A 24,324-nucleotide genomic window follows, 5' to 3' on the forward strand; every position below is an offset into this window, starting at 1 on the left:
GAAACGTCAGTGTATAAAGATGTAGAAACGTCAGTCTATAAAGATGTAGAAACGTCAGTGTATAAAGATGTAGAAACGTCAGTTTATAAAGATGTAGAAACGTCACAGTCTATAAAGATGTAGAAACGTCACAGTTTATAAAGATGTAGAAACGTCAGTCTATAAAGATGTAGAAACGTCAGTGTATAAAGATGTAGAAACGTCACCGTCTATAAAGATGTAGAAACGTCAGTCTATAAAAATGTAGAAACGTCAGTCTATAAAGATGTAGAAACGTCATAGTCTATAAAGATGTAGAAACGTCAGTCTATAAAGATGTAGAAACGTCAGTGTATAAAGATGTAGAAACGTCACAGTTTATAAAGATGTAGAAACGTCAGTCTATAAAGATGTAGAAACGTCAGTCTATAAAGATGTAGAAACGTCAGTCTATAAAGATGCTGTTTGTTCCTCAGGGGTCGTATTAAACATCTAGATGTCGTAGCTCTGTTGCGAAGGATCCAGCCTCCTCTGGGCTTCGGAAAGCTCTGTCCTCACCGCGTGGCGTGCAAGGTAGGTAGGCACTGACACGTGTTACGTTGCATGAGACCTGAAGACTTGTGTTAGCTCCCTGGGCTAACGCCTAGGCTTCAGCTCAACGGGCTAACACAGCCGCTCACAAATAGATGGATCCTCTCATGTCAGTGATTTCTCTGGTGAATACAAAGTAGTAACATATTGTAGCGTGTTCAGGGGGGGTAGCCCCTACCACGACTCGGGTCCAGCGACTGTCAAGCCAACACCTGAACCATTACACCAAGCGGTCCGAACCACTTGGCGTGGTTAACTTTGTGTTGGGTTAAGGTCGCTGCATTTACCCCTTGTCCTACGGGAGAGTGTGGCTTTCTCTACAGCAAAGTCCCACAGGTGTACAGGTCCTTCCAATGGACTCACCAGGCGCCATCCCATGACTTTCCATCTCTTTTCATCCACCCTGACAGCGTCTGGTGGCCATGAACATGCCTCTAAACAGTGACGGCACTGTAACCTTCAACGCCACTCTGTTCGCCCTGGTCAGAACTGCCCTGAAGATCAAAACGGAGGGTCTGACACACACACACACACACACACACACACACACACACACACACACACACACACACACACACACACACACACACAGAGAGACACACACACAGGGACACACACACAGAGACACACACACACACACAGACACACACACACACACACACACACACACACACACACAGAGACACACACACACAGAGACACACACACAGAGACACACACACACACACACACACACACACACACACACACACACACACACACACACACACACACACACACACACACACACACACACACACACACACACACACACACACACACACACAGACACACACACAGAGACACACACACAGAGACACACACACAGAGACACACACACACACACACACACACACACACACAGACACACACACACACACACAGAGACACACACACACACACACACACACACACACAGACACACACACAGACACACACAGACACACACACACACACACATTGTATCAGTGTTGATAGTATTGTGGTGTCTGTGCATCGATGACACTTTTCTTTAACATAACAAATAAAGATGTGGATCGTTCTTTGTCAGTCTGTCTGTCTGTCTGTCTGTCTGTCTGTCTGTCTGTCTGTCTGTCTGTCTGTCTGTCTGTCTGTCTGTCTGTCTGTCTGTCTGTCTGTCTGTCTGTCAAACAATTCAATTCAATCGGTCAATGAATTGTTCAACCAATGAATCAACTAATTTGTTATTTCCCAGGTAACCCGGACCAGGAGAACGAGGAGTTGAGGACCATTATAAAGAAGATCTGGAAAAGGATGAAGCCCAAGGTTCTGGACGAGGTCATCCCCCCACACGAGGGTGAGATGGGGGGCCAAGCACGCTCAAATGGCACCCTACTCCCTTCATAGTAGTGCACTACCTTTTGGCCAGAGCCTAGTGCATTTACATGGAGTGTATACAGCCGGCAGATTTAAAATAACCCCAACCCTAACCCTATTCCTAACCCCAACCCTAACCCTAATCCTAACCCATCATTATTTTTTGGATCAGCCGGTCAAATATCCACTACCTAGATAATAGGGAACAAGCCTAGTGCACTACCTAGGGAATAGTGTGCCATTTTGGATGTGGACGGGGTTATTGCACCCCACCCCAGATGACCACTTGTTCAGGATCACAGCAGAGTGGTTCAACGGTGGTTTGTTTCAGTCTTTTAGTTGTTGATTGAACTCTGTGTATCACTCAGGGTTCATATGTGCATCATTTAGATTGGCCGGTACAATGGGATCAATGGGGTAGTGCCAACCTCTGCCAACCTCTGCCAACCTCTGCCAACCTCTGCCAACCTCTGCCAACCTCGTCCAACCTCGTCCAACCTCTGCCAACCTCTGCCAACCTCTTCCAACCTCTGCCAACCTCTGCCAACCTTGTCCAACCTCTGCCAACCTCGTCCAACCTCTGCCAACCCCTGCCAACCTCGTCCAACCTCGTCCAACCTCTGCCAACCTCTGCCAACCCATGCCAACCTCTGCCAACCTCTGCCAACCTCTGCCAACCCCTGCCAACCCCTGCCAACCCCTGCCAACCTCTGCCAACCTCTGCCAACCTTGCCCAACCTCTTCCAACCTCTGCCAACATCTTCCAACCTCTGCCAACATCTGCCAACCTCTTCCAACCTCTGCCAACCTCTTCCAACCTCGTCCAACCTCGTCCTACCTCTTCCAACCTCGTCCTACCTCTGCCAACCTCTTCCTACCTCTGCCAACCTCTGCCAACCTCTGCCAACCTCTGCCAACATCTTCCAACCTCTGCGAACCTCTTCCAACCTCTGCCAACCTCTTCCTACTTCTGCCAACCTCTTCCAACCTCTTCCAACCTCTGCCAACCTCTGCCAACCTCTGCCAACCTCTGCCAACCTCTGCCAACCTCTGCCAACCTTTCATTTAGCTTTTACCAGTACAATGGGATCAATGGAATAATGCCAAAGCTACCAACCTCTTCCTACCTCTTCCTACCCTGCACACCAGTCAAGCGATATCCGCCATCAGTGCATCGAATCAAATTGCGTTGAACCGTTCCTCTAATCAAATCAAATCACACCGAATCGTTTAAAACTAAAACGTATGGTTCCTGTATAGTATCAGAGCACATGTATCTATACTGAACAGAAATATAAACGCAACATTCAACAATTTCAAAGATTTTGCTGAGTTACAGTTTATATAAGAAAAATCTGTCAATTGAAATAAATTCATTAGGCCCTAATCTGTGGATTTTAAATGACTGGGCAGGGGATCATCCACTTGGGAGCCAGGTACATCCACTGGGTAACCAGGCCCAGCGAATCGAAATGATTATTTTTTCCCCACAAAAGGGCTGTATTACAGACAGAAATACTCCTCAGTTTCATCAGCTGTCTGGGTGACCGGTCGGACATCCAGCAGGATGTGGAGGGTCCAGGGTGGGCGTGGTTACACATGGTCTGCAGTTGTGAGGCCGGATGGACATACTGCCAAATTCTCTAAAACGATGTTGGAGGCGGCTTATGGTAGAGAAATGAACATTCAATTCCCTGGTGGACATTCCTGCAGTCAGCTTGCCAATTGTACGCCCCCTTAAAACTTGAGAAATCTGTGGCATTGTGTTGTGTGACAAAACTGCACATTTGAGAGTGGCCTTTTATTGTCCCCAGCACAAGGTGCACCTGTGTAATGATCGCACTGTTTAATCAGCTTCTTGATATGCGAATATCAATATTGATATGAGAAATGCTCACCAACAGGGATGTAAACAAACGCGTGTGCACAAAAATTAAGAGAAATAAGCTTTCATTTCAGCCCATAAAACATGGGACCAACACTTTACATGTTGCGTTTATATTTTTCTTCAGTATAAATCAAAAGTACCTCAAGTATTTAAATAGTACATACAGTATGTATATGCATCTTCCTCACAGTGTACATTCTCCATGGTTCGGGTCCATTCCATTTCAATTCAGTCAATTCTGGAAGTAAACACAGTGTGTTCTCTCTTCGGTCCTCTCTCTTCCTCTCTTCTCCTCTCTCTTCGGTCCTCTCTCTCTCTCTCTCGCTCTTCTGTCCTCTCTCTCTCTCTTGCTCTTCTGTTCTCTCTTTTCTCCTCTCTCTTCGGTTCTCTCTCTCTCTCGCTCTTCTGTCCTCTCTCTTCCTCTCTTCTCCTCTCTCTTCGGTCCTCTCTCTCTCTCGCTCTTCTGTCCTCTCTCTTTCTCTCTTCTCCTCTCTCTTCGGTCCTCTCTCTCTCTCGCTCTTCTGTCCTCTCTCTTTCTCTCTTCTCCTCTCTCTTCGGTCCTCTCTCTCGCTCTTCTGTCCTCTCTCTTCCTCTCTTCTCCTCTCTTTTCGGTCCTCTCTCTTCCTCTCTTCTCCTCTCTCTTCGGTCCTCTCTCTCTCTCTCTCTTCTGTCCTCTCTCTTCCTCTCTTCTTCTCTCTCTTCGGTCTTCTCTCTCTCTCGCTCTTCTGTCCTCTCTCTTTCTCTCTTCTCCTCTCTCTTCGGTCCTCTCTCTCTTCTCTTCGCTCTTCTTTTTTCCTCTCTCTCCTCCTCCTGTCCTCTCGCCTCCCCTCCACAGAAGAGGATGTGACGGTTGGTAAGTTCTACGCAACCTTCCTGATTCAGGACTACTTCAGGAAGTTCAGGAAGAGAAAAGAGCAAGGAGATCTGGAAGAGGGCGACCCAAACAACACCTCTGCTGCTCTACAGGTTAGTATTCTTGTCGCAGCCAGAAAGGCTGCTGTACTCTGAACGCCAATCTCTTATTTCTGTAGTGTTGAGGCAGCTTCAAGGATGGAAATGAAGCTAGCACGCTAGATCGAGGCTACTACTGTTCAGACTGGGATAGTAGACAATGTGCCAAAGAAGCCCAGCAAGCCAGTGAAATGTTACTTTGTCACAGATTGTGGCAGTCTACTTGCCTGGCTGGCCAGTACCCGAAATCCTTAAATTCTGGGACAGGACGCTAGTCTATATCTTGTTTCTGTAGTGAGACAGCTTGATGTAGAGTACACCCCCTACACAGGACGCTAGTTTATCACAGGGCCATACCCCCAATCCAGCTCTTTAATGCTGAGTGCCAAGCAGCGAAGCATCGGGTTCCATTTTTAGTGTCTTTGGTATGACTCAACTGAGGATCGGTCGGTGCTGTATATCTGTGTTGCGCTGCATACTGTCTCCTCTGCATACTGTCTCCTCTGCATACTGTCTCCTCTGCTGCATACTGTCTCCTCTGCATACTGTCTCCTCTGCATACTGTCTCCTCTGCTGCATACTGTCTCCTCTGCTGCATACTGTCTCCTCTGCTGCATACTGTCTCCTCTGCTGCATACTGTCTCCTCTGCTGCATACTGTTTCCTCTGCTGCATACTGTTTCCTCTGCTGCATACTGTATCCTCTGCTGCATACTGTCTCTGCATACTGTCTCCTCCGCATACTGTCTCCTCTGCATACTGTCTCCTCTGTATACTGTCTCCTCTGCATACTGTATCCTCTGCTGCATACTGTCTCATCTGCTGCATACTGTCTCCACTGCTGCATACTGTCTCCTCTGCTGCATACTGTCTCCTCTGCTGCATACTGTCTCCTCTGCTGCATACTGTCTCCTCTGCTGCATACTGTCTCCTCTGCTGCATACTGTCTCCTCTGCTGCATACGGTCTCCTCTGCTGCATACTGCCTCCTCTGCTGCATACTGCCTCCTTTGCTGCATACTGCCTCCTCTGCTGCATACTGTCTCCTCTACATACTGTCTCCTCTACATACTGTCTCCTCTGCATACTGTCTCCTCTGCATACTGCCTCCTCTGCTGCATACTGCCTCCTCTGCTGTATACTGTCTCCTCTGCTGCATACTGTCTCCTCTGCTGCATACTGTCTATTCTGCATACTGTCTCCTCTGCTGCACACTGTCTCCGCTGCTGCATACTGTATCCTCTGCATACTGTCTCTGCATACTGTCTCCTCTGCATACTGTCTCTGCATACTGTCTCCTCTGTATACTGTCTCCTCTGCATACTGCCTCCTCTGCTGCATACTGCCTCCTCTGCTGCATACTGCCTCCTCTGCTGCATACTGTCTCCTCTGCATACTCTCTCCGCTGCTGCATACTGTCTCCTCTGCATACTGTCTCTGCATACTGGCTCCTCTGCATACTGTCTCTGCATACTGTCTCCTCTGTATACTGTCTCCTCTGTATACTGTCTCCTCTGCTGCATACTGCCTCCTCTGCTGCATACTGTCTCCTCTGCTGCATACTGTCTCCTCTGCTGCATACTGTCTCCTCTGCTGCATACTGCCTCCTCTGCTGCATACTGCCTCCTCTGCTGCATACCGGCTCCTCTGCATACTGTCTCCTCTGCTGCATACTGTCTCCTCTGCTGCATACTGCCTCCTCTGCTGCATACTGCCTCCTCTGCTGCATACTGTCTCCTCTGCTGCATACTGTTTCCTCTGTATACGGTCAGTAGCTGCTCTTTATATACTGTATATACGGTGGAGTACTAACTATACGGTAGAGTACTAGCTATACGGTAGAGTACTAGGTATACGGTAGAGTACTAGGTATACGGTAGAGTACTAGCTATACGGTAGAGTACTAGCTATACGGTAGAGTACTAGCTATATGGTAGAGTACTAGCTATATGGTAGAGTACTAGCTATATGGTAGAGTACTAGGTACAGTATACTACTAGCTATACGGTAGAGTACTAGCTATACGGTAGAGTACTAACTATATGGTAGAGTACTAGCTATATGGTAGAGTACTAGCTATACGGTAGAGTACTACCTATACGGTAGAGTACAAGCTACAGTATACGGTAGAGTACTAGCTATACGGTAGAGTACTAGCTATATGGTAGAGTACTAGCTATATGGTAGAGTACTAGCTATATGGTAGAGTACTAGGTACAGTATACAGTAGAGTACTAGCTATACGGTAGAGTACTAGCTATACGGTAGAGTACTAACTATATGGTAGAGTACTAGCTATATGGTAGAGTACTAGATACAGTATACAGTAGAGTACTAGCTATACGGTAGAGTACTACCTATACGGTAGAGTACAAGCTACAGTATACGGTAGAGTACTAGCTATACGGTAGAGTACTAGCTATACTGAGAGTACTAACTATACGAGAGTACTAGCTATACGGTGGAGTACTAGCTACAGTATATGGTAGAGTACTAGCTATACGGTAGAGTACTAGCTACAGTATACGGTAGAGTACTAGCTATACGGTAGAGTACTAACTATACGAGAGTACTAACTATACGTGTATATATATATATATATATATATATATACACACACACAGTGGGGCAAAAAAGTATTTAGTCAGCCACCAATTGTGCAAGTTCTCCCACTTAAAAATATGAGGGAGGCCTGTAATTTTCATCATTATGTACACTTCAACTATGACAGACAAAATGAGAAAAAAAATCCAGAAAATCACATTGTAGGATTTTTTATGAATTTATTTGCAAATTATGGTGGAAAATAAGTATTTGGTCACCTACAAACAAGCAAGATTTCTGGCTCTCACAGACCTGTAACTTCTTATTTAAGAGGCTCCTCTGTCCTCCACTCGTTACCTGTATTAATGGCACCTGTTTGAACTTATTATCAGTATAAAAGACACCTATCAACAACCTCAAACAGTCACACACCAAACTCCACTATGGCCAAGACCAAAGAGCTGTCAAAGGACACCAGAAACAAAATTGTAGACCTGCACCAGGCTGGGAAGACTGAATCTGCAATAGGTAAGCAGCTTGGTTTGAAGAAATCAACTGTGGGAGCAATTATTAGGAAATGGAAGACATACAAGACCACTGATAATCTCCCTCGATCTGGGACTCCACGCAAGATCTCACTCCGTGGGGTCAAAATGATCACAAGAACGGTGAGCAAAAATCCCAAAACCACACGGGGGGACCTAGTGAATGACCTGCAGAGAGCTGGGACCAAAGTAACAAAGCCTACCATCAGTAACACACTACGCCGCCAGGGACTCAAATCCTGCAGTGCCAGACGTGTCCCCCTGCATAAGCCTGCACATGTCCAGGCCCGTCTGAAGTTTGCTAGAGAGCATTTGGATGATCCAGAAGAAGATTGGGAGAATGTCATATGGTCAGATGAAACCAAAATATAACTTTTTGGTAAAAACTCAACTCGTCGTGTTTGGAGGACAAAGAATGCTGAGTTGCATCTAAAGAACACCATACCTACTGTGAAGCATGGGGGTGGAAACATCATGCTTTGGGGCTGTTTTTCTGCAAAGGGACCAGGACGACTGATCCGTGTAAAGGAAAGAATGAATGGGGCCATGTATCGTGAGATTTTGAGTGAAAACCTCCTTCCATCAGCAAGGGCATTGAAGATGAAACGTGGCTGGGTCTTTCAGCATGACAATGATCCCAAACACACCGCCCGGGCAATGAAGGAGTGGCTTCGTAAGAAGCATTTCAAGGTCCTGGAGTGGCCTAGCCAGTCTCCAGATCTCAACCCCATAGAAAATCTTTGGAGGGAGTTGAAAGTCCGTGTTGCCCAGCAACAGCGCCAAAACATCACTGTTCTAGAGGAGATCTGCATGGAGGAATGGGCCAAAATACCAGCAACAGTGTGTGAAAACCTTGTGAAGACTTACAGAAAACGTTTGACCTCTGTCATTGCCAACAAAGGGTATTTAACAAAGTATTGAGATAAACTTTTGTTAGTGACCAAATACTTATTTTCCACCATAATTTGCAAATAAATTCATAAAAAATCGTACAATGTGTACAATCGTACAATGTTTTTCTAATTTTGTCTGTCATAGTTGAAGTGTACCTATGATGAAAATTACAGGCCTCTCTCATATTTTTAAGTGGGAGAACTTGCACAATTGGTGGCTGACTAAATACTTTTTTGCCCCACTGTATATATATATATATATATGTATATACATATATACATATTGGTCTGTATAGATATTTATTAATGTTCTCACCTCTCTCTTCGTGTGCAGCTGTGTCAGGCGGGTCTGCGTACACTACAGGACCTGGGGCCGGAGATGAGGATGGCCATGTCAGCTGACCTGGAGGAGGAAGAGGAAGAGGGCATGGAGGAAGAGCCAGAGGAAGATGAGTCTCCCTATAAGGTCACTGTGTATATATACAGTTGTAGTCGGAAGTTTACATACACTTTAGCCAAATACATTTAAACTCAGTTTTTCACAATTCCTGACATTTAATCCTATTAAAAATTCCCTCTTAGGTCATTTAGGAGCACAACTTTAGTTTAAGAATGTTAAGTGTTAGAATATATTTTATTCATTTTTTTATTTTATTTATTTCACCTTTATTTAACCAGGTAGGCTAGTTGAGAACAAGTTCTCATTTACAACTGTGACCTGGCCAAGATAAATCAAAGCAGTGCGACACAAACAACAACACAGAGTTACACATGGAATAAACAAGCGTACAGTGAATAACACAGTAGAAAAAAAATAAAGTCTATATACATCTATATACATAAATGGTGTGAGGAGGTAAGGCAATAAATAGGCCATAGTAGCGAAGTAATTACAATTTAGAAGATTAACACTGGAGTGATAAATGAGCAGATGATGATGTGCAAGTAGAGAGAATGATTTATTTCAGCTTTAATTTCTTTCATCACATTCCCAGTGGGTCAGAAGTTTACATACACTCAAATAGTATTTGGTAGCATTGCCTTTAAATTGTTTAACTTGGGTCAAACGTTTTGGGTAGCCTTCCACAAGCTTCTCACAATAAGTTGTAATAAGTTGTTCAATAGGATTGAGGTCAGGGCTTTGTGATGGCCACTCCAATACCTTGACTTTGTTGTCCTTAAGCCATTTTGCCACAACTTTGGAAGTATGCTTGGGGTCATTGTTAATTTGGAAGACCCATTTGCGACCAAGCTTTAACTGATGTCTTGAGATGTTGCTTCAAAATATCCACATCATTTTCTTACCTCATGATGCCATCTATTTTGTGAAGTGCACCAGTCCTCCTGCAGCAAAGCACCCCCACAACATGATGTTGCCACCCCCGTGCTTCATGGTTGGGATGGTGTTCTTCGGCTTGCAAGCCTCCCCCTTTTTCCTCTAAACATAACGATGGTCATTATGGCCAAACAGTTCTATTTTTGTTTCAACAGGCCAGAGGACATTTCTCCAAAAAGTACGATCTTCGTCCCCATGTGCAGTTTCAAACCGTAGTCTGGCTTTATGGTGGTTTTGGAGCAGTGGCTTCTTCCTTGCTGAGCGGTCTTTCAGGTTATGTCGATATAGGACTCGTTTTACTGTGGATACAGATACTTTTGTACCTGTTTCCTCCAGCATCTTCACAAGGTCCTTTGCTGTTGTTCTGGGATTGATTTGCACTTTCCGCACCAAAGTACGTGACGGCTGCGTGGTCTCATGGTGTTTATACTTGCATACTATTGTTTGTACAGATGAACGTGGTACTGAGTTTGAGGCACTGAGTTTGAAGGTAGGCCTTGAAATACATCCACAGGTACACCTCCAATTGACTCAAATTATGTCAATTAGCCTATCAGACGTTTATAAAGCCATGACATCATTTTCTGGGATTTTCTAAGCGATTTAAAGTAACAGTCAACTTAGTGTATGTAAACTTCTGACCCACTGGAATTGTGATACAGTGAATTATAAGTGAAATAATCTGTCTGTAAACATTTGTTGGAAAAATTACTTGTGTCATGCACAAAGTAGATGTCCTAACCGACTTGCCAAAACTATAGTTTGTTAACAAGAAATGTGTGGAGTGGTTGAAAAACTAGTTTTAATGACTCCTAACCTAAGTGTATGTAAACTTCTGACTTCAACTATATGTTATATGACGTCAACGTGTGTTGAGACGGGACAGACACTAGCAAGCTGTAAAACAGGGCTGTCCAAACTGATCCGCAAAATATGATTTAACCTTGTGATTTTATCTCTAACCTTGAACATATTTGAAATTGAAATTGACTGCACATAATCACTGACCTAGAAATCACACAAATAACTAGTCATTATGTGATTCTCAGCATTGCCTTGATCCACTTATCCCCTCTAACACTCTCCCCACAGACTGATAATGGCTATGCCCCTGAGGGTAAGGACAGACGTGGCTCCATGGTCACCACCCTTACTGGACGAGGAGGTATGCCCAGGGAGAGTCTCTCCAACGGGGGTCTGGCCCACCGAGGTTCCACCTCCTTCTCCAAGACCCCCAACGGAGGAGGCCTGGAGCAGGATGAGCTGAGACGAGGAGACAACATGAGGTCCTCGCTCAACCATCATCATCGTCATTCTTCCATTAAGAACGGACTGGTGGACCAACCGGCCATGAGCAGAAGGAATTCTAACAAGTATTCAAGGTAGGCACTTGACTAGTCTCGGGAAAGCCAGAACAAACAAAAAATCTCAGGTAATTGCATCAGATTTTCCTTTAGGGGAAGAGATATGAGAAAAGCTAATAACAAGAAAACCGCCTCCTCTCCCACAGTCTCCACCCCCTTAAAAACTGAAACTTTCGGCCAATGGGCCAAACGGCCCCTCCCCATTTGAAATTCGAAACATGTGAACACTTACGAAAACGTGATTTGTCCAAATGATCAGTGAAGGAGAAATCTGCGTACGAGAACAATGTTCCTTAGTTGTCGCAGACGCTACGATGCGATCCTATGTTACGTGTTTCTGACTGACTACCAGACTGACCCTTCTCTCAGAACCTTTATCTCCTTCTGTCTCTGTTTAAGCATGTTTCTTCTGTTTTCATAGCTTGCTCCCAATCAGCCAGCCAGTCTGGCAGTCCGTCAATCAGTCTGTCAATCAGTCTGGAAGTCGGTCAATCAGTCCATTAATCAGTCAGCCAGTCAGCTAGTCAGCCAGTCAGGTAGTCAGCCAGCCAGTCAGTCCATCAGTCAGTCCATTAATCAGACAGTCAGTCAGCCCGTCAATCCGTCTATCAGTGTAATGGCTTTCGTTTGTAGAATGAATAGTGGACCAAGGCGCAGCGTGGAAAGTGTTCATGATTTGAATATAAAAAAAACACACAAACACAACAACAAACGTGAAAACGAAAGTGCACAGTTCTGTCAGGCACAGACACTAAACAGAAAACAAGATCCCTATAGGGGAGGGTCCGGGTGGGCATCTACTCTCGGTGGGGGCTCCAGTGCGGAACGGAGACCCCACTCCGCTTGAGGCTCCCCCCACTTCGGTGGCGCCTCTGGTGCAGGGATCGTTGCCGGGACCTCCGGACCGTAGATCGTCGCTGCAGGCTCCGGACTGGGGACCGTCGCTGCAGGCTCCGTACTTGGGACCGACGCTGCAGGCTCTGTACTGGGGAATGACGCTGCAGGCTCCGTACTGGGGACCGACGCTACAGGCTCCGTACTGGGGACCGACGCTGGAGGCTCCGGACTGGGGACCAACGCTGCAGGCTCCGGACTGGGGACCGTTGCTGCAGGCTCCGGACTGGGGACCGACGCTGCAGGCTCCGGACTGGGGACCGTCGCTGCAGGCTCCGTACTGGGGACCGACGCTGCAGGCTCCGTACTGGGGACCGTCGCTGCAGGCTCCGGACTGGGAACCGACGCTGCAGGCTCCGGACTGGGAACCGACGCTGCAGGCTCCGGACTGGGGACCGACGCTGGAGACTCCGGACTGGGGACAGACGCTGCAGGCTCCCTACTGGGGACCGATGCTGGAGGCTCCGGACCGTAGATCGTCGCTGAAGGCTCTGTGCCATGGATCGTCGCTGAAGGCTCTGTGCCATGGATCGTCACTGCAGGCTCCGTGCCATGGATCATCACTGGAGGCTTCGTGCCATGGATCATCACTCAAGGCTTCGGGCCATGGATCATCACTGGAGGCTTCGTGCCATGGATCATCACTGGAGGCTTCGTGCCATGGATCATCACTGGAGGCTTCGTGCCATGGATCATCACTGGAGGCTTCGGGCTATGGATCATCACTGGAGGTTTCGTACGTGGAGCCGGAACAGGTCTCACCGGACTGAGGAGACGGACTGGAAGCCTGGTACGTGGAGCTGCCACAACTCGTCCTGGCTTGATAATAACTTTAGCTCGGTGAGTGTGGAGAGCTGGCACAGGACTTACTGGGCTATGAAGGTGCACTGGAGGCATAGTGCGTAGAGCCGGCGCAGGATATGCTGGGCCGTGGAGGCACACTGGAGGCCTGGAGCGTAGAGCTGGCACAACTCGTCCTGGCTGAATCCCCCCTGTAGCACGGCAAGTGCGGGGAGCTGGCATAGGCCGCACTGGGTTGTGCTGGCGAACTGGGGATACCGTGCATAGAGCTGGCGCAAGTATCCTGGGCTGAAGAAGCGCTGAGCCGGTACAATCCGTCCTGGCTGAATGCCAACTCTACCACGGCAACTGCAGGGAGCTGGCCCAGAGCGCACCCGGCTGTGAATGCGCACTGGAGACACAGTGCGCATCACCGCATAACGCGGTGCCTGACCGGTCACACGTTCCCCACGGTAAGCACGCGCAGTTGGCTCAGGTCTAAACCCTGACTCGGCCAATCTCTCGGGCTTCCATTGTTGACCTAACTACTCCTATCGTCACCGTTCCTCTCTTACTGCCTCCATCTGCTCCCTTGGACGGCGATAATCTCCGGCCTGCGTCCAGGGTCCTTCTCCATCCAGGATGTCCTCCCATGTCCTCCTGGCCACGCTGCTTGGTCCGTTTTTGGTGGGATCTTCTGTAACGGCTCTTGTTTGTAGAATGAATAGTGGACCAAGGCGCAGCATGGAAAGTGTTCATGATTTTAATATTAAAAAAACACAAACAAAATAACAAACGTGAAAACGAAAGAGCACAGTTCTGTCAGGCAGAAACACTAAACAGAAAACAAGATCCCACAAAGATCCCACAAAACCCGAAAGGAAAATGATAACTTATATATGATCCCCAATCAGAGACAACGATAGACAGCTGCCTCTGATTGGGAACCACACACGGCCAAAAACAAAGAAATAGAGAACATAGACCTTCCCACCCGAGTCACAGTCTGACCTAACCAAACATAGAGAATAATAAGGATCTCTAAGGTCAGACCGTGAAAATCAGTCAATCAATCCCTCCCTCTCTCCAGTAGAAGAGACAGCAGAGGAGACAGGTATTCTCCTGTCCGAGGTCGTAACGGAGGGATGGATGGAGGAGAGGAGAGTTACGGAGGAGAGGAAGGTTACTACGATGAGGATAACGAGAGCCTTGATCCTCGTGACAGGTAGTGTGTGTGTGTGTGTGTGTGTGTGTGTGTGTGTGTGTGTGTGTGTGTGTGTGTGTGTGTGTGTGTGTGTGTGTGTGTGTGTGTGTGTGTGTGTGTGTGTGTGTGTGTGTGTGTGTGTGTGTGTGTGTTTATATGAGCCTGTGTTTGAGAATATATGTGTGGGTGCTAAAATTGTGCTAGTGTGTATTATCACTATATCTTTGTTTTGATCTTGATCTTAATCTTGATCCTAATCTTAATCTTGATCTAAATCTCGATCCCATTCCTCCCACCCAGACTTCGTTACCCTGACGACCCTCCTCTGTACCCTGGTCAGCATGACCACATGTACGACGCCCACGCCCCCAGCAACGCTGCCTACGGTAATAACTATGGCAACGGGAATGGCTATGGAGATGGACGGAGGACCGCGAGGAGACGCCTCCTCCCCGCCACACCTACCGGTAACATCACAACACCAGGGCTGCTTTACATGGGGCATGACGGTGGGGAACAACCAGGTAGAATTATGTGATGTAAAACAAATGTGCCTCTCACTCATGTAGAGTAAGGAATCATGTCATCTCTATTCATGACATTTCTATCTGCAATGTTCAGAACCTTTTGCGCTCTTGGCCTCTACACTGCGTCTTCATTTTAGTTGTCCACATTCAGTTGTAAACCATGTCTATCTGAAGCTGTGTCCCTATGGGCCATCGTCAAAAGTACAGTATTTCACAATAGTAAATAGGGTGCCATTTGAGAAACATCCTCCATGTGACTTCCTGTTTCCTTCTTGCAAGTAAACATCCTGTTTACTTCCTGGTTCCACCGTGTGACTTCCTAGTTCCACCATGTGACTTAATTTGTATTTCTTGCTTCCTCCGTGTGACTTCTTGTTTACTACCTGGTTCCACCATGTGACTTCCTGTTTACTTCCTGGTTCCACCATGTGACTCCTTGTTTACTTCCTGGTTCCTCCCAGGTCGTAAGCCTTCCTTTAATATCCAATGTCTGAGGAGGCAGGACAGCAATGATGACCTCCCCATCCCAGGAACCTACCACCAGAACTCTCCCCCCTGCCGGGCACGCACACAGGTCACTACACAGGTAACATACACACACCCTCTTAAAGCGCACACACACACACACACACACACACACACACACACACGTAACGAGGACTATTGGAAAGTGCAGTTGTGTAGCTGTAACATGTTCCAACCTCTCTGTACTTCTCTCTCCCTCCAGACGTACGGCAGTTACGAGTCCCGTCGCAGCAGCAGCCGTTCCTCAACAGGTTCCTCTGCCTCCTGGGCCAACCCTTGCCCTCGCCGAGGTCGACTCCTCTATGCCCCACTCATCCTGGTCGAAGAGGAAGGGGCGGGGGGCAGCGGCGGCTCCGGGATCTGGGGGGACAAGACGGGTGGAGGGGCCAACGTGACGGCTGCCACCTCCCGACCTGGCCCTGCGGGGTGGTACACGGGGCCCCCTTGTCCCTCAGGAGGTTCCCAGGCACCATACAGGGCCTATACCACACTAAGGGTCCCCACTCAGCTCAGCCCTCACTACAGCGACAAGAGAGGCAGCGCTGACAGCCTGGTAGAAGCCGTGAGTATTACTACACATTTAGACATACAGTGGGGCAAAAAAGTATTTAGTCAGCCACCAATTGTGCAAGTTCTCCCACTTAAAAAGATGAGAGAGGCCTGAATCTGAAATAGGTAAGCAGCTTGGTTTGAAGAAATCAACTGTGGGAGCAATTATTAGGAAATGGAAGACATACAAGACCACTGATAATCTCCCTCAATCTGGGGCTCCACGCAAGATCTCACCCCGTGGGGTCAAAATGATCACAAGAACAGTGAGCAAAAATCCCAGAACCACACGGGGGGAACTAGTGAATGACCTGCAGAGAGCTGGGACCAAAGTAACAAAGCCTACCATCAGTAACACGCCAAGCCGTCAGGGACTCAAATACTGCAGTGCCAGACGTGTCCCCCTGCTTAAGCCAGTACATGTCCAGGCCCATCTGAAGTTTGCTAGAGAGCATTTGGATGATCCAGAAGAAGATTAGGAGAATGTCAGGTGAAACCAAAATATAACTTTTTGGTAAAAACTCACCTCGTCGTGTTTGGAGGACAAAGAACGCTGAGTTGCATCCAAAGAACACCATACCTTCTGTGAAGCATGGGGGTGGAAACATCATGCTTTGGGGCTGTTTTTCTGCAAAGGGACCAGGACGACTGATCCGTGTAAAGGAAAGAATAAATGGGGCCATGTATCGTGAGATTTGAGTGAAAACCTCCTTCCATCAGCAAGGGCATTGAAGATGAAACGTGGCTGGGTCTTTCAGTATGACAATGATCCCAAACACACCGCCCGGGCAACGAAGGAGTGGCTTCGTAAGAAGCATTTCAAGGTCCTGGAGTGGCCTAGCCAGTCTCCAGATCTCAACCCCATAGAAAATCTTTGGAGGGAGTTGAAAGTCCGTGTTGCCCAGCAACAGCCCCAAAACATCACTGTTCTAGAGGAGATCTGCATGGAGGAATGGGCCAAAATACCAGCAACAGTGTGTGAAAACCTTGTGAAGACTTACAGAAAACGTTTGACCTCTGTCATTGCCAACAAATGGTATATAACAAAGTATTGAGAAACTTTTTGTTAGTGACCAAATATTTATTTTCCACCATAATTTGCAAATAAATAAATTAAAAATCCTAAAATGTGATTTTCTGGATTTTTTTTTCTCATTTTGTCTGTCATAGTTGAAGTGTAGCTATGATGAAAATTACAGGCCTCTCTCATCTTTTTAAGTGGGAGAACTTGCACAATTGGTGGCTGACTAAATACTTTTTTGCCCCACTGTATTTAGATATCGATATTGATTTAACCATCCATAGAGTCTGGACTGCATTCATTATATCCAGGTTATTGATGAGAAATTAATGGGTTAAGTTACATTTTTTAAATCAACTAACCAACCAACTAATCACTGTCTCTCCTCATGTAGGTGCTGATCTCAGAGGGGCTGGGTCTGTATGCCAAGGATCCCAAGTTTGTGGCCTTCGCCAAACGGGAGATTGCTGACGCGTGTCACATGACAATTGACGAGATGGAGAGTGCGGCCAGCGACCTGCTGAGTCGGGGAAGCAGGGGTGGAGGGGGTGGCGGTTTCCTGAACAATCCCGACCTTGGAACCCTGTACAGCGACGAGGAGCCAATCAGAACGGGCCGCGACGAGGAAGACCTGGCGGACGAGATGACCTGCGTCACTTCCTTCTGATCTGGACGACGGTCGATCAATTAATCAATCGATCGATCGTGATTGATTGATTGAGTTTATTGTGATCAGGAGCAGACCAGACTTACTGGGCACGAGGGAGACAGAGGAAAACTGAGGGACAGATCGATGGAGGACAGATATGGAGCTGGACAGACAGACAAGAGGTTGTCCAGTCCAGTGTCCTTAGTCCCTCCATCTTGACTATAGACAGATATATATTATAGGCCTCTAGGCTTTACAGAGAATGGACCCAAAGGGACTAGATGAAGATGTGAGACAGAGGATGGACCGAAGGGACTAGATGGAGATGTGAGACAGAGGATGGACCAAAGGGACTAGATGGAGATGTGAGACAGAGGATGGACCAAAGGGACTAGATGGAGATGTGAGACAGAGGATGGACCCAAAGGGACTAGATGGAGATGTGAGACAGAGGATGGACCCAAAGGGACTAGATGGAGATGTGAGACAGAGAATGGACCCAAAGGGACTAGATGGAGATGTGAGACAGAGGATGGACCCAAAGGGACTAGATGGAGATGTGAGACAGAGGATGGACCCAAAGGGACTAGATGGAGATGTGAGACAGAGGATGGACCCAAAAGGACTAGATGGAGATGTGAGACAGAGGATGGACCCAAAGGGACTAGGTGGAGATGTGAGACAGAGGATGGACCCAAAGGGACTAGATGGAGCGACAGAGAAAAAGGTGAAAGAAGAGAAAGATTTTTAAAAAAGAGACAGAAAGACGTGAGAGATGACCTCCCCAAAGGCACGCTATATAGTGCACTGCTTTTTGACCAGGGCCCATAGGGACTATGGACGATGTAGGGAATAAGGGGGGCATTTGGGAAGCAAACAAATATGTGGGTGAGGTGAGGAACCGATTCGGGAAGGTGGATGATCTTAAGGATGAGTTGTGTGTGTGTGTGGAGAAGATCACATTAATGGAAGAATAGAATATGAGAGATGGGGAGAAAGAGAGAAGAGAGAGGAGAGAGAGAGAGAGATGGGGGAGAGTGTGACTCAGTGTGTCTGCTGGGTGAGTCAGTGAGTAGCACTCTCAGATCATGAACACATTTGCATCAAATTGTGTTGGTCTCTAATAACAGACTCCTTTAAGATATTTGTACTGCGCATCATGTTGTACATGCACATTATCTTGATGGATATACTGTACAATGTTTTTCATTTTCAGCTTTAGATTATTTTTGATTTGATGAAAGAACTGAAATTGTGAAATACTTTTGAAAAACAAAGTTGTTAGTGTTGTCTTGTCGTCGTGATGCGTCTACTACCAGGGTCGGTTGGGCTCAATTCAGTTTTCAATTCAGTCCATTTAAATTAAATTCATGAATTGAAAATTGTCTGCATTGTTTTCTATGAGAATTTTTCAATTCCTGAATTAGAATTAACTAGCCTGAATTGGATGAATTAAAACCTGAATTGGCTGAATTAAAACCTGAATTGGCTGAATTAAAACCTGAATTGGCTGAATTAAAACCTGAATTGGCTGAATTAAAACCTGATTTGGCTGAATTAAAACCTGAATTGGCTGAATTAAAACCTGAATTGGCTGAATTAAAACCTGAATTGGCTGAATTAAAACCTGAATTGAACCACCACTCGGTTATTCTTCTCTTTGTGTTAGATATAACGTCTCTGTTGCTTTCTGTTTGAAAACAGATCACATCACGTCTGTTGTTTTATTTTTGATGTTTTTCCATGGTGTCGCTGTGCTGTGCCCCAAATTACACCCCATTCCCTAAATAATGCACTACTTCTGACCAGGGCTCTGGTCCAATGTAGTATCAAATAGGGAATAGTGTCCCATTTAGGACACAGTCTCTGTCTAAATGCACTGTGATTGCTGTTTTTAATAATGATAGTAATTTCATTTCAAGCAAAAAAAAATGTTCTTCTTTTTTAAATGTATTTTTATTTCTATCCTGGACATGCAGGGTTTATAAGCAGCTGAAAATACAAAGTGCTCATTTTATTCTGGCATTAATAACTTAATTGCATGTTTTATCAGCTCATATAGACTAAAACAAACGTTAATTTGAAATGTCATTGCTCATTGTCTAAAAGCATCAATGTTTTTATTCAGATTTCTATAATTCTATATGAATCTAATACAATTAATTCAAATGTCATATCGATAAACACAAAATGGTCAACAAAATGGTTATCCATGTAGTTTGTTATATGTTTATCACGTCAGTTCTTCTTGAGTTGTTGCTAACCGGTGTTACTCAGGTTATGAGTGTTGTCTTGCTACAGACACCTGGCTACCGTGGGCTGCTCTGTTCTGCTGCCCCCTAGGGGATGGGAGGTGGAAATGTTCTGTCTGTCACAGCACTACCTAATCCATTCCTCGCAGCAGCAACAGTAGGGATTCTAGTTAAAAGATGATTGAAAGAAAGCAGACTAGCAGAACAGTAGTAACGAGTAATAGTAAATTATTATAATAGTATAGCGTAGTATAGTATTACTATTGTTATCGGTGTGTTAGAAATTCCCGGACCGGTTTTGGTCCCAGTCCGTCCCTTTTATGTCGTCATAAACCCTGCAGTGAGTGATCGTTATTATACAGAGCCTTCAGAACGTGTTCATAGCCCCGGGACTGTTTTTTCTCAACCATCTACACACAATACTTCACGATGACAAAGTGAAAACAGGTTTACACGTTTATTTACATACGTTTTCACACCCCTGAGTCAATACATGTTAGAATCAGCAGTGGTTACAGCTGGGAGTCTTTCTGGGTAAGTTTCTAAGAGTGGTTACAGCAGGGGGTCTTTCTGGGTAAGTCTCTAAGAGTGGTTACAGCTGTGAGTCTTTCTGGGTAAGTCTCTAAGAGTGGTTACAGCTGGGAGTCTTTCTGGGTAAGTCTCTAAGAGTGATTACAGCTGTGAGTCTTTCTGGATAAGTCTCTAAGAGTGATTACAGCTGTGAGTCTTTATGGGTAAGTCTCTAAGAGTGATTACAGCTGGGAGTCTTTCTGGATAAGTCTCTCAGAATGATTACAGCTGGGAGTCTTTCTAGGTAAGTCTCTAAGAGTGATTACAGCTGTGAGTCTTTCTGGGTAAGTCTCTAAGAGTGGTTACAGCTGGGAGTCTTTATGGGTAAGTCTCTAATAGTGATTACAGCTGGGAGTCTTTCTGGCTAAGTCTCTAAGAGCTGTGAGTCTTTCTGGGTAAGTCTCTAATATTTTTCCACACCTGGATTGTACAATATTTGCACATTATTATTTTCAAAATTCTTCAAGATCTGTTAAATTGGTTGTTGACCCTCGCTAGACAACCATTTTGAGTCTTGCCGTAGATTTTCAAGCAGATTTAAGGGAAAATTGTAATTCGTCCACTCAGGAACATTCACCGTCTTCTTGGAAAGCAACTCCAGTGTATATTTGGACTTCTGTTTTAGGTTATTGTCCTGCTGAAAGGTGAATTAATCTACCAGTGTCTGGTGAAAAGCTGACTGAACCAGGTTTTCCTCTAGGATTTTGACTGTGCTTAGTTCCAATTCCATTAAAAAAAAATATCCTGAAAAAATCCCCAGCCCTTAACGATTACAAGCATACCCATAACATGATGCAGCTAGTGGTACTCAGTAATGTGTTGTATTGGATTTGCCCCAAACATAACACTTTGTATCAGTGGAGAACCATGACTATAGAACCTAGGCCTTCAGAGGGACCAAAAATCTTTCAATACTTTGTATTTAAAAAAAAAACTAGAAAATAACAGAAACTTTTTATATTTAAATTGACCCATCTATATATAAAATGCATAATGGAAAATGACAAAGTATTTGGAGGCTAATTGTCAGATATACTATTAACGAGACAATATTGCAATGTATGTTGTTTCAGTGGCGAACCATGAATATAGGACCTTGAATATAGGCCTTGAGGGACCAAAAATATTAAAATGTGTTGTATCAAACTCAATTATCTAGAAAATAACAGAAAACACAGCGTCACTTAATGTGCCAAGATTTTATTTTCTGAAGTCGGACTGTTCAGGTTCTAGTGGAGGAGCAATACCTTTTGACGACATTATGAATGAATCAAAACAGTCCTGGCTGTGCTTCAGGCTGCCGCACGTGGAAACAGAACAGTCATGGACACGTGACACACAGCATAACATGGTAGCCGAACAACACCTCTATCACCAGTTCACAGAGGAGTATAGAGTGCAGTGATGTGTCCTCTAAGGAGCATTTTGGTGGCAAATCTGAGGGCCGAATGGTAAAGAACATCTAGCCGCTCTAGAGCACCCTTACCTGCCGATCTATAAATTACGTCTCCGTAATCTAGCATGGGTAGGATGGTCATCTGAATCAGGGTTAGTTTGGCAGCTGGGGTGAAAGAGGAGCGATTACGATAGAGGAAACCAAGTCTAGATTTAACTTTAGCCTGCAGCTTTGATATGTGCTGAGAGAAGGACAGTGTACTGTCTAGCCATACTCCCAAGTACTTGTATGAGGTGAGTACCTCAAACTCTAAACCCTCAGAGGTAGTAATCACACCTATGGGGAGATGGGGTAGACCCATGTAGCGGCGCACAATTGGCCCAGCGTTGTCCAGGTTTGGCTGGGATAGGCCGTCATTGTAAATAAGAACTTGTTCATAACTGACTTGCCTAGTTAAATAAAGGTTAAATATATATATAGATTTTTTTTTAAATCTAGTGAAAGTCTTCCCAGAAGAGTGGAGGCTGTTATAGAATTAAAGGGGGACTAACTCCATATTAATGTCCAAGATTTTGCAATGAGATGGACACATAGCGAGTATCAAGCGTCTATTAACATTGCAACCTGTTAATCAGGAAATGCCACTATATTCATCATCATCAGCACCACCCCAACATCAACATACAGTTGAAGTCAGAAGTTTACATACACCTTTGCCAAATACATTTAAACTCAGTTTTTCACAATTCCTGACATTTAATCCCAGTAAAAATTCCCTGTCTTAGGTCAGTTAGCCACTTTATTTTAAGATTGTGAAATGTCAGAATAATAGTAGAGAGAATGATTTATTTCAGCTTTTATTTCTTTCATCACATCCCCAGTGGGTCAGAAGTTTACATACACTCAATTAGTATTTGGTAGCATTGCCTTGAAATTGTTTAACTTGGGTCAAACGTTTTGTGTAGCCTTCCACAAGCTCCCCACAATAAGTTGGGTGAATTTTGGCTCATTCCTCCTGACAGAGCTGGTGTAACTGAGTCCGGTTTGTAGGCCTCCTTGCTCACATACGCTTTTTCAGTTCTGCTCAAACATTTTCTATAGGATGGCGGTCAAGGCTTTGTGATGGCCACTCCAATAACTTGACTTTATTGTCCTTAAGCCATTTCGCCACAAATTTAGAAGTATGCTTGGGGTCATTGTCCATACCTATTGCAGCAGTCATCCTTCGCATACAACACCCGTTCTGCCAGTCACATTCTGTTAAAGGTCCCTAAAGCACACACATCCCTGGGTCACTCCTCTTTTCAGTTCGCTGCAGCTAGCGACTGGAACGAGCTGCAACAAGCACTCAAACTGAGCAGTTTTATCCCCATTTCTTCATTCAAAGACTCATTCATGGACACTCTTACTGACAGTTGTAGGTGCTTTGTGTGATGTATTGTTGTCTCCACCTTCTTGTCCTTTGTGCTGTTGTCTGTGCCCAATAATGTTTGTACCATGTTATGTGCTGCTACCATGTTGTGTTGCTGCCATGTGTTGCTACCATGTTGTATTGCTACCATGTTGTTCTGCTACCATGTTGTGTTGCTACCATGTTGTGTTGCTACCATGTTGATCTGCTACCATGTTGTGCTGCTATCATGTTGTGCTGCTACCATGTTGTGCTGCTACCATGTTGTGCTGCTACCATGTTGTGTTGCTACCATGTTGTTGTTATGTTGTGTTGCTACCATGTTGTGATGCTGCCATGTTGTGTTGCTACCATGTTGTTGTCATGTTGTGTTGTTACCATGTTGTTGTCATGTTGTTGTCATGTTGTGTTGTTACCATGTTGTTACCATGTTGTTACCATGTTGTTGTCATGTTGTGTTGTTATCATGTTGTGCTGCTACCATGTTGTGCTGCTACCATGTTGTGTTGCTACCATGTTGTTGTTATGTTCTGTTGCTACCATGTTGTGATGCTGCCATGTTCTGTTGCTACCATGTTGTTGTCATGTTGTGTTGTTACCATGTTGTTACCATGTTGTTACCATGTTGTTGTCATGTTGTGTTGTTACCATGTTGTTACCATGTTGTTACCACGTTGTTACCATGTTGTTGTCATGTTGTGTTGTTACCATGTTGTTACCATGTTGTTACCATGTTGTTGTCATGTTGTGTTGTTATCATGTTGTGCTGCTACCATGTTGTGCTGCTACCATGTTGTGTTGCTACCATGTTGTTGTTATGTTCTGTTGCTACCATGTTGTGATGCTGCCATGTTCTGTTGCTACCATGTTGTTGTCATGTTGTGTTGTTACCATGTTGTTACCATGTTGTTACCATGTTGTTGTCATGTTGTGTTGTTACCATGTTGTTACCATGTTGTTACCACGTTGTTACCATGTTGTTGTCATGTTGTGTTGTTACCATGTTGTTACCATGTTGTTACCATGTTGTTGTCATGTTGTGTTGTTATCATGTTGTGCTGCTACCATGTTGTGCTGCTA

At 45.4% G+C, this 24,324-nt stretch overlaps 1 protein-coding gene across 2 annotated transcripts in view; it reads left to right on the forward strand.

Annotated features, from left to right (window-relative positions):
* The window catches only part of LOC139416960 (calcium channel, voltage-dependent, L type, alpha 1F subunit), a 172,451-nt gene extending 152,756 nt beyond the window's left edge, over positions 1 to 19,695 (forward strand). The window contains exons 38-48 of one of the 2 annotated variants that reach the window (XM_071166172.1): positions 456 to 552; positions 981 to 1,083; positions 1,826 to 1,927; positions 4,671 to 4,801; positions 9,101 to 9,232; positions 11,195 to 11,484; positions 14,231 to 14,365; positions 14,645 to 14,868; positions 15,333 to 15,457; positions 15,599 to 15,958; positions 17,361 to 19,695. In XM_071166172.1, coding sequence (XP_071022273.1) covers positions 456 to 552; positions 981 to 1,083; positions 1,826 to 1,927; positions 4,671 to 4,801; positions 9,101 to 9,232; positions 11,195 to 11,484; positions 14,231 to 14,365; positions 14,645 to 14,868; positions 15,333 to 15,457; positions 15,599 to 15,958; positions 17,361 to 17,633 — 1,972 coding nt within the window. In that variant the 3' untranslated portion in view covers positions 17,634 to 19,695. The remainder of the gene's footprint in view (positions 1 to 455; positions 553 to 980; positions 1,084 to 1,825; positions 1,928 to 4,670; positions 4,802 to 9,100; positions 9,233 to 11,194; positions 11,485 to 14,230; positions 14,366 to 14,644; positions 14,869 to 15,332; positions 15,458 to 15,598; positions 15,959 to 17,360) is intronic. The other variant, XM_071166174.1, reaches the window with a different exon arrangement.
* The last annotated feature ends 4,629 nt before the right edge of the window (positions 19,696 to 24,324 follow it).

Source organism: Oncorhynchus clarkii, chromosome 9 (assembly GCF_045791955.1).
Source record: "Oncorhynchus clarkii lewisi isolate Uvic-CL-2024 chromosome 9, UVic_Ocla_1.0, whole genome shotgun sequence".
In the NCBI taxonomy this organism is placed as follows: Eukaryota; Metazoa; Chordata; class Actinopteri; order Salmoniformes; family Salmonidae; genus Oncorhynchus; species Oncorhynchus clarkii.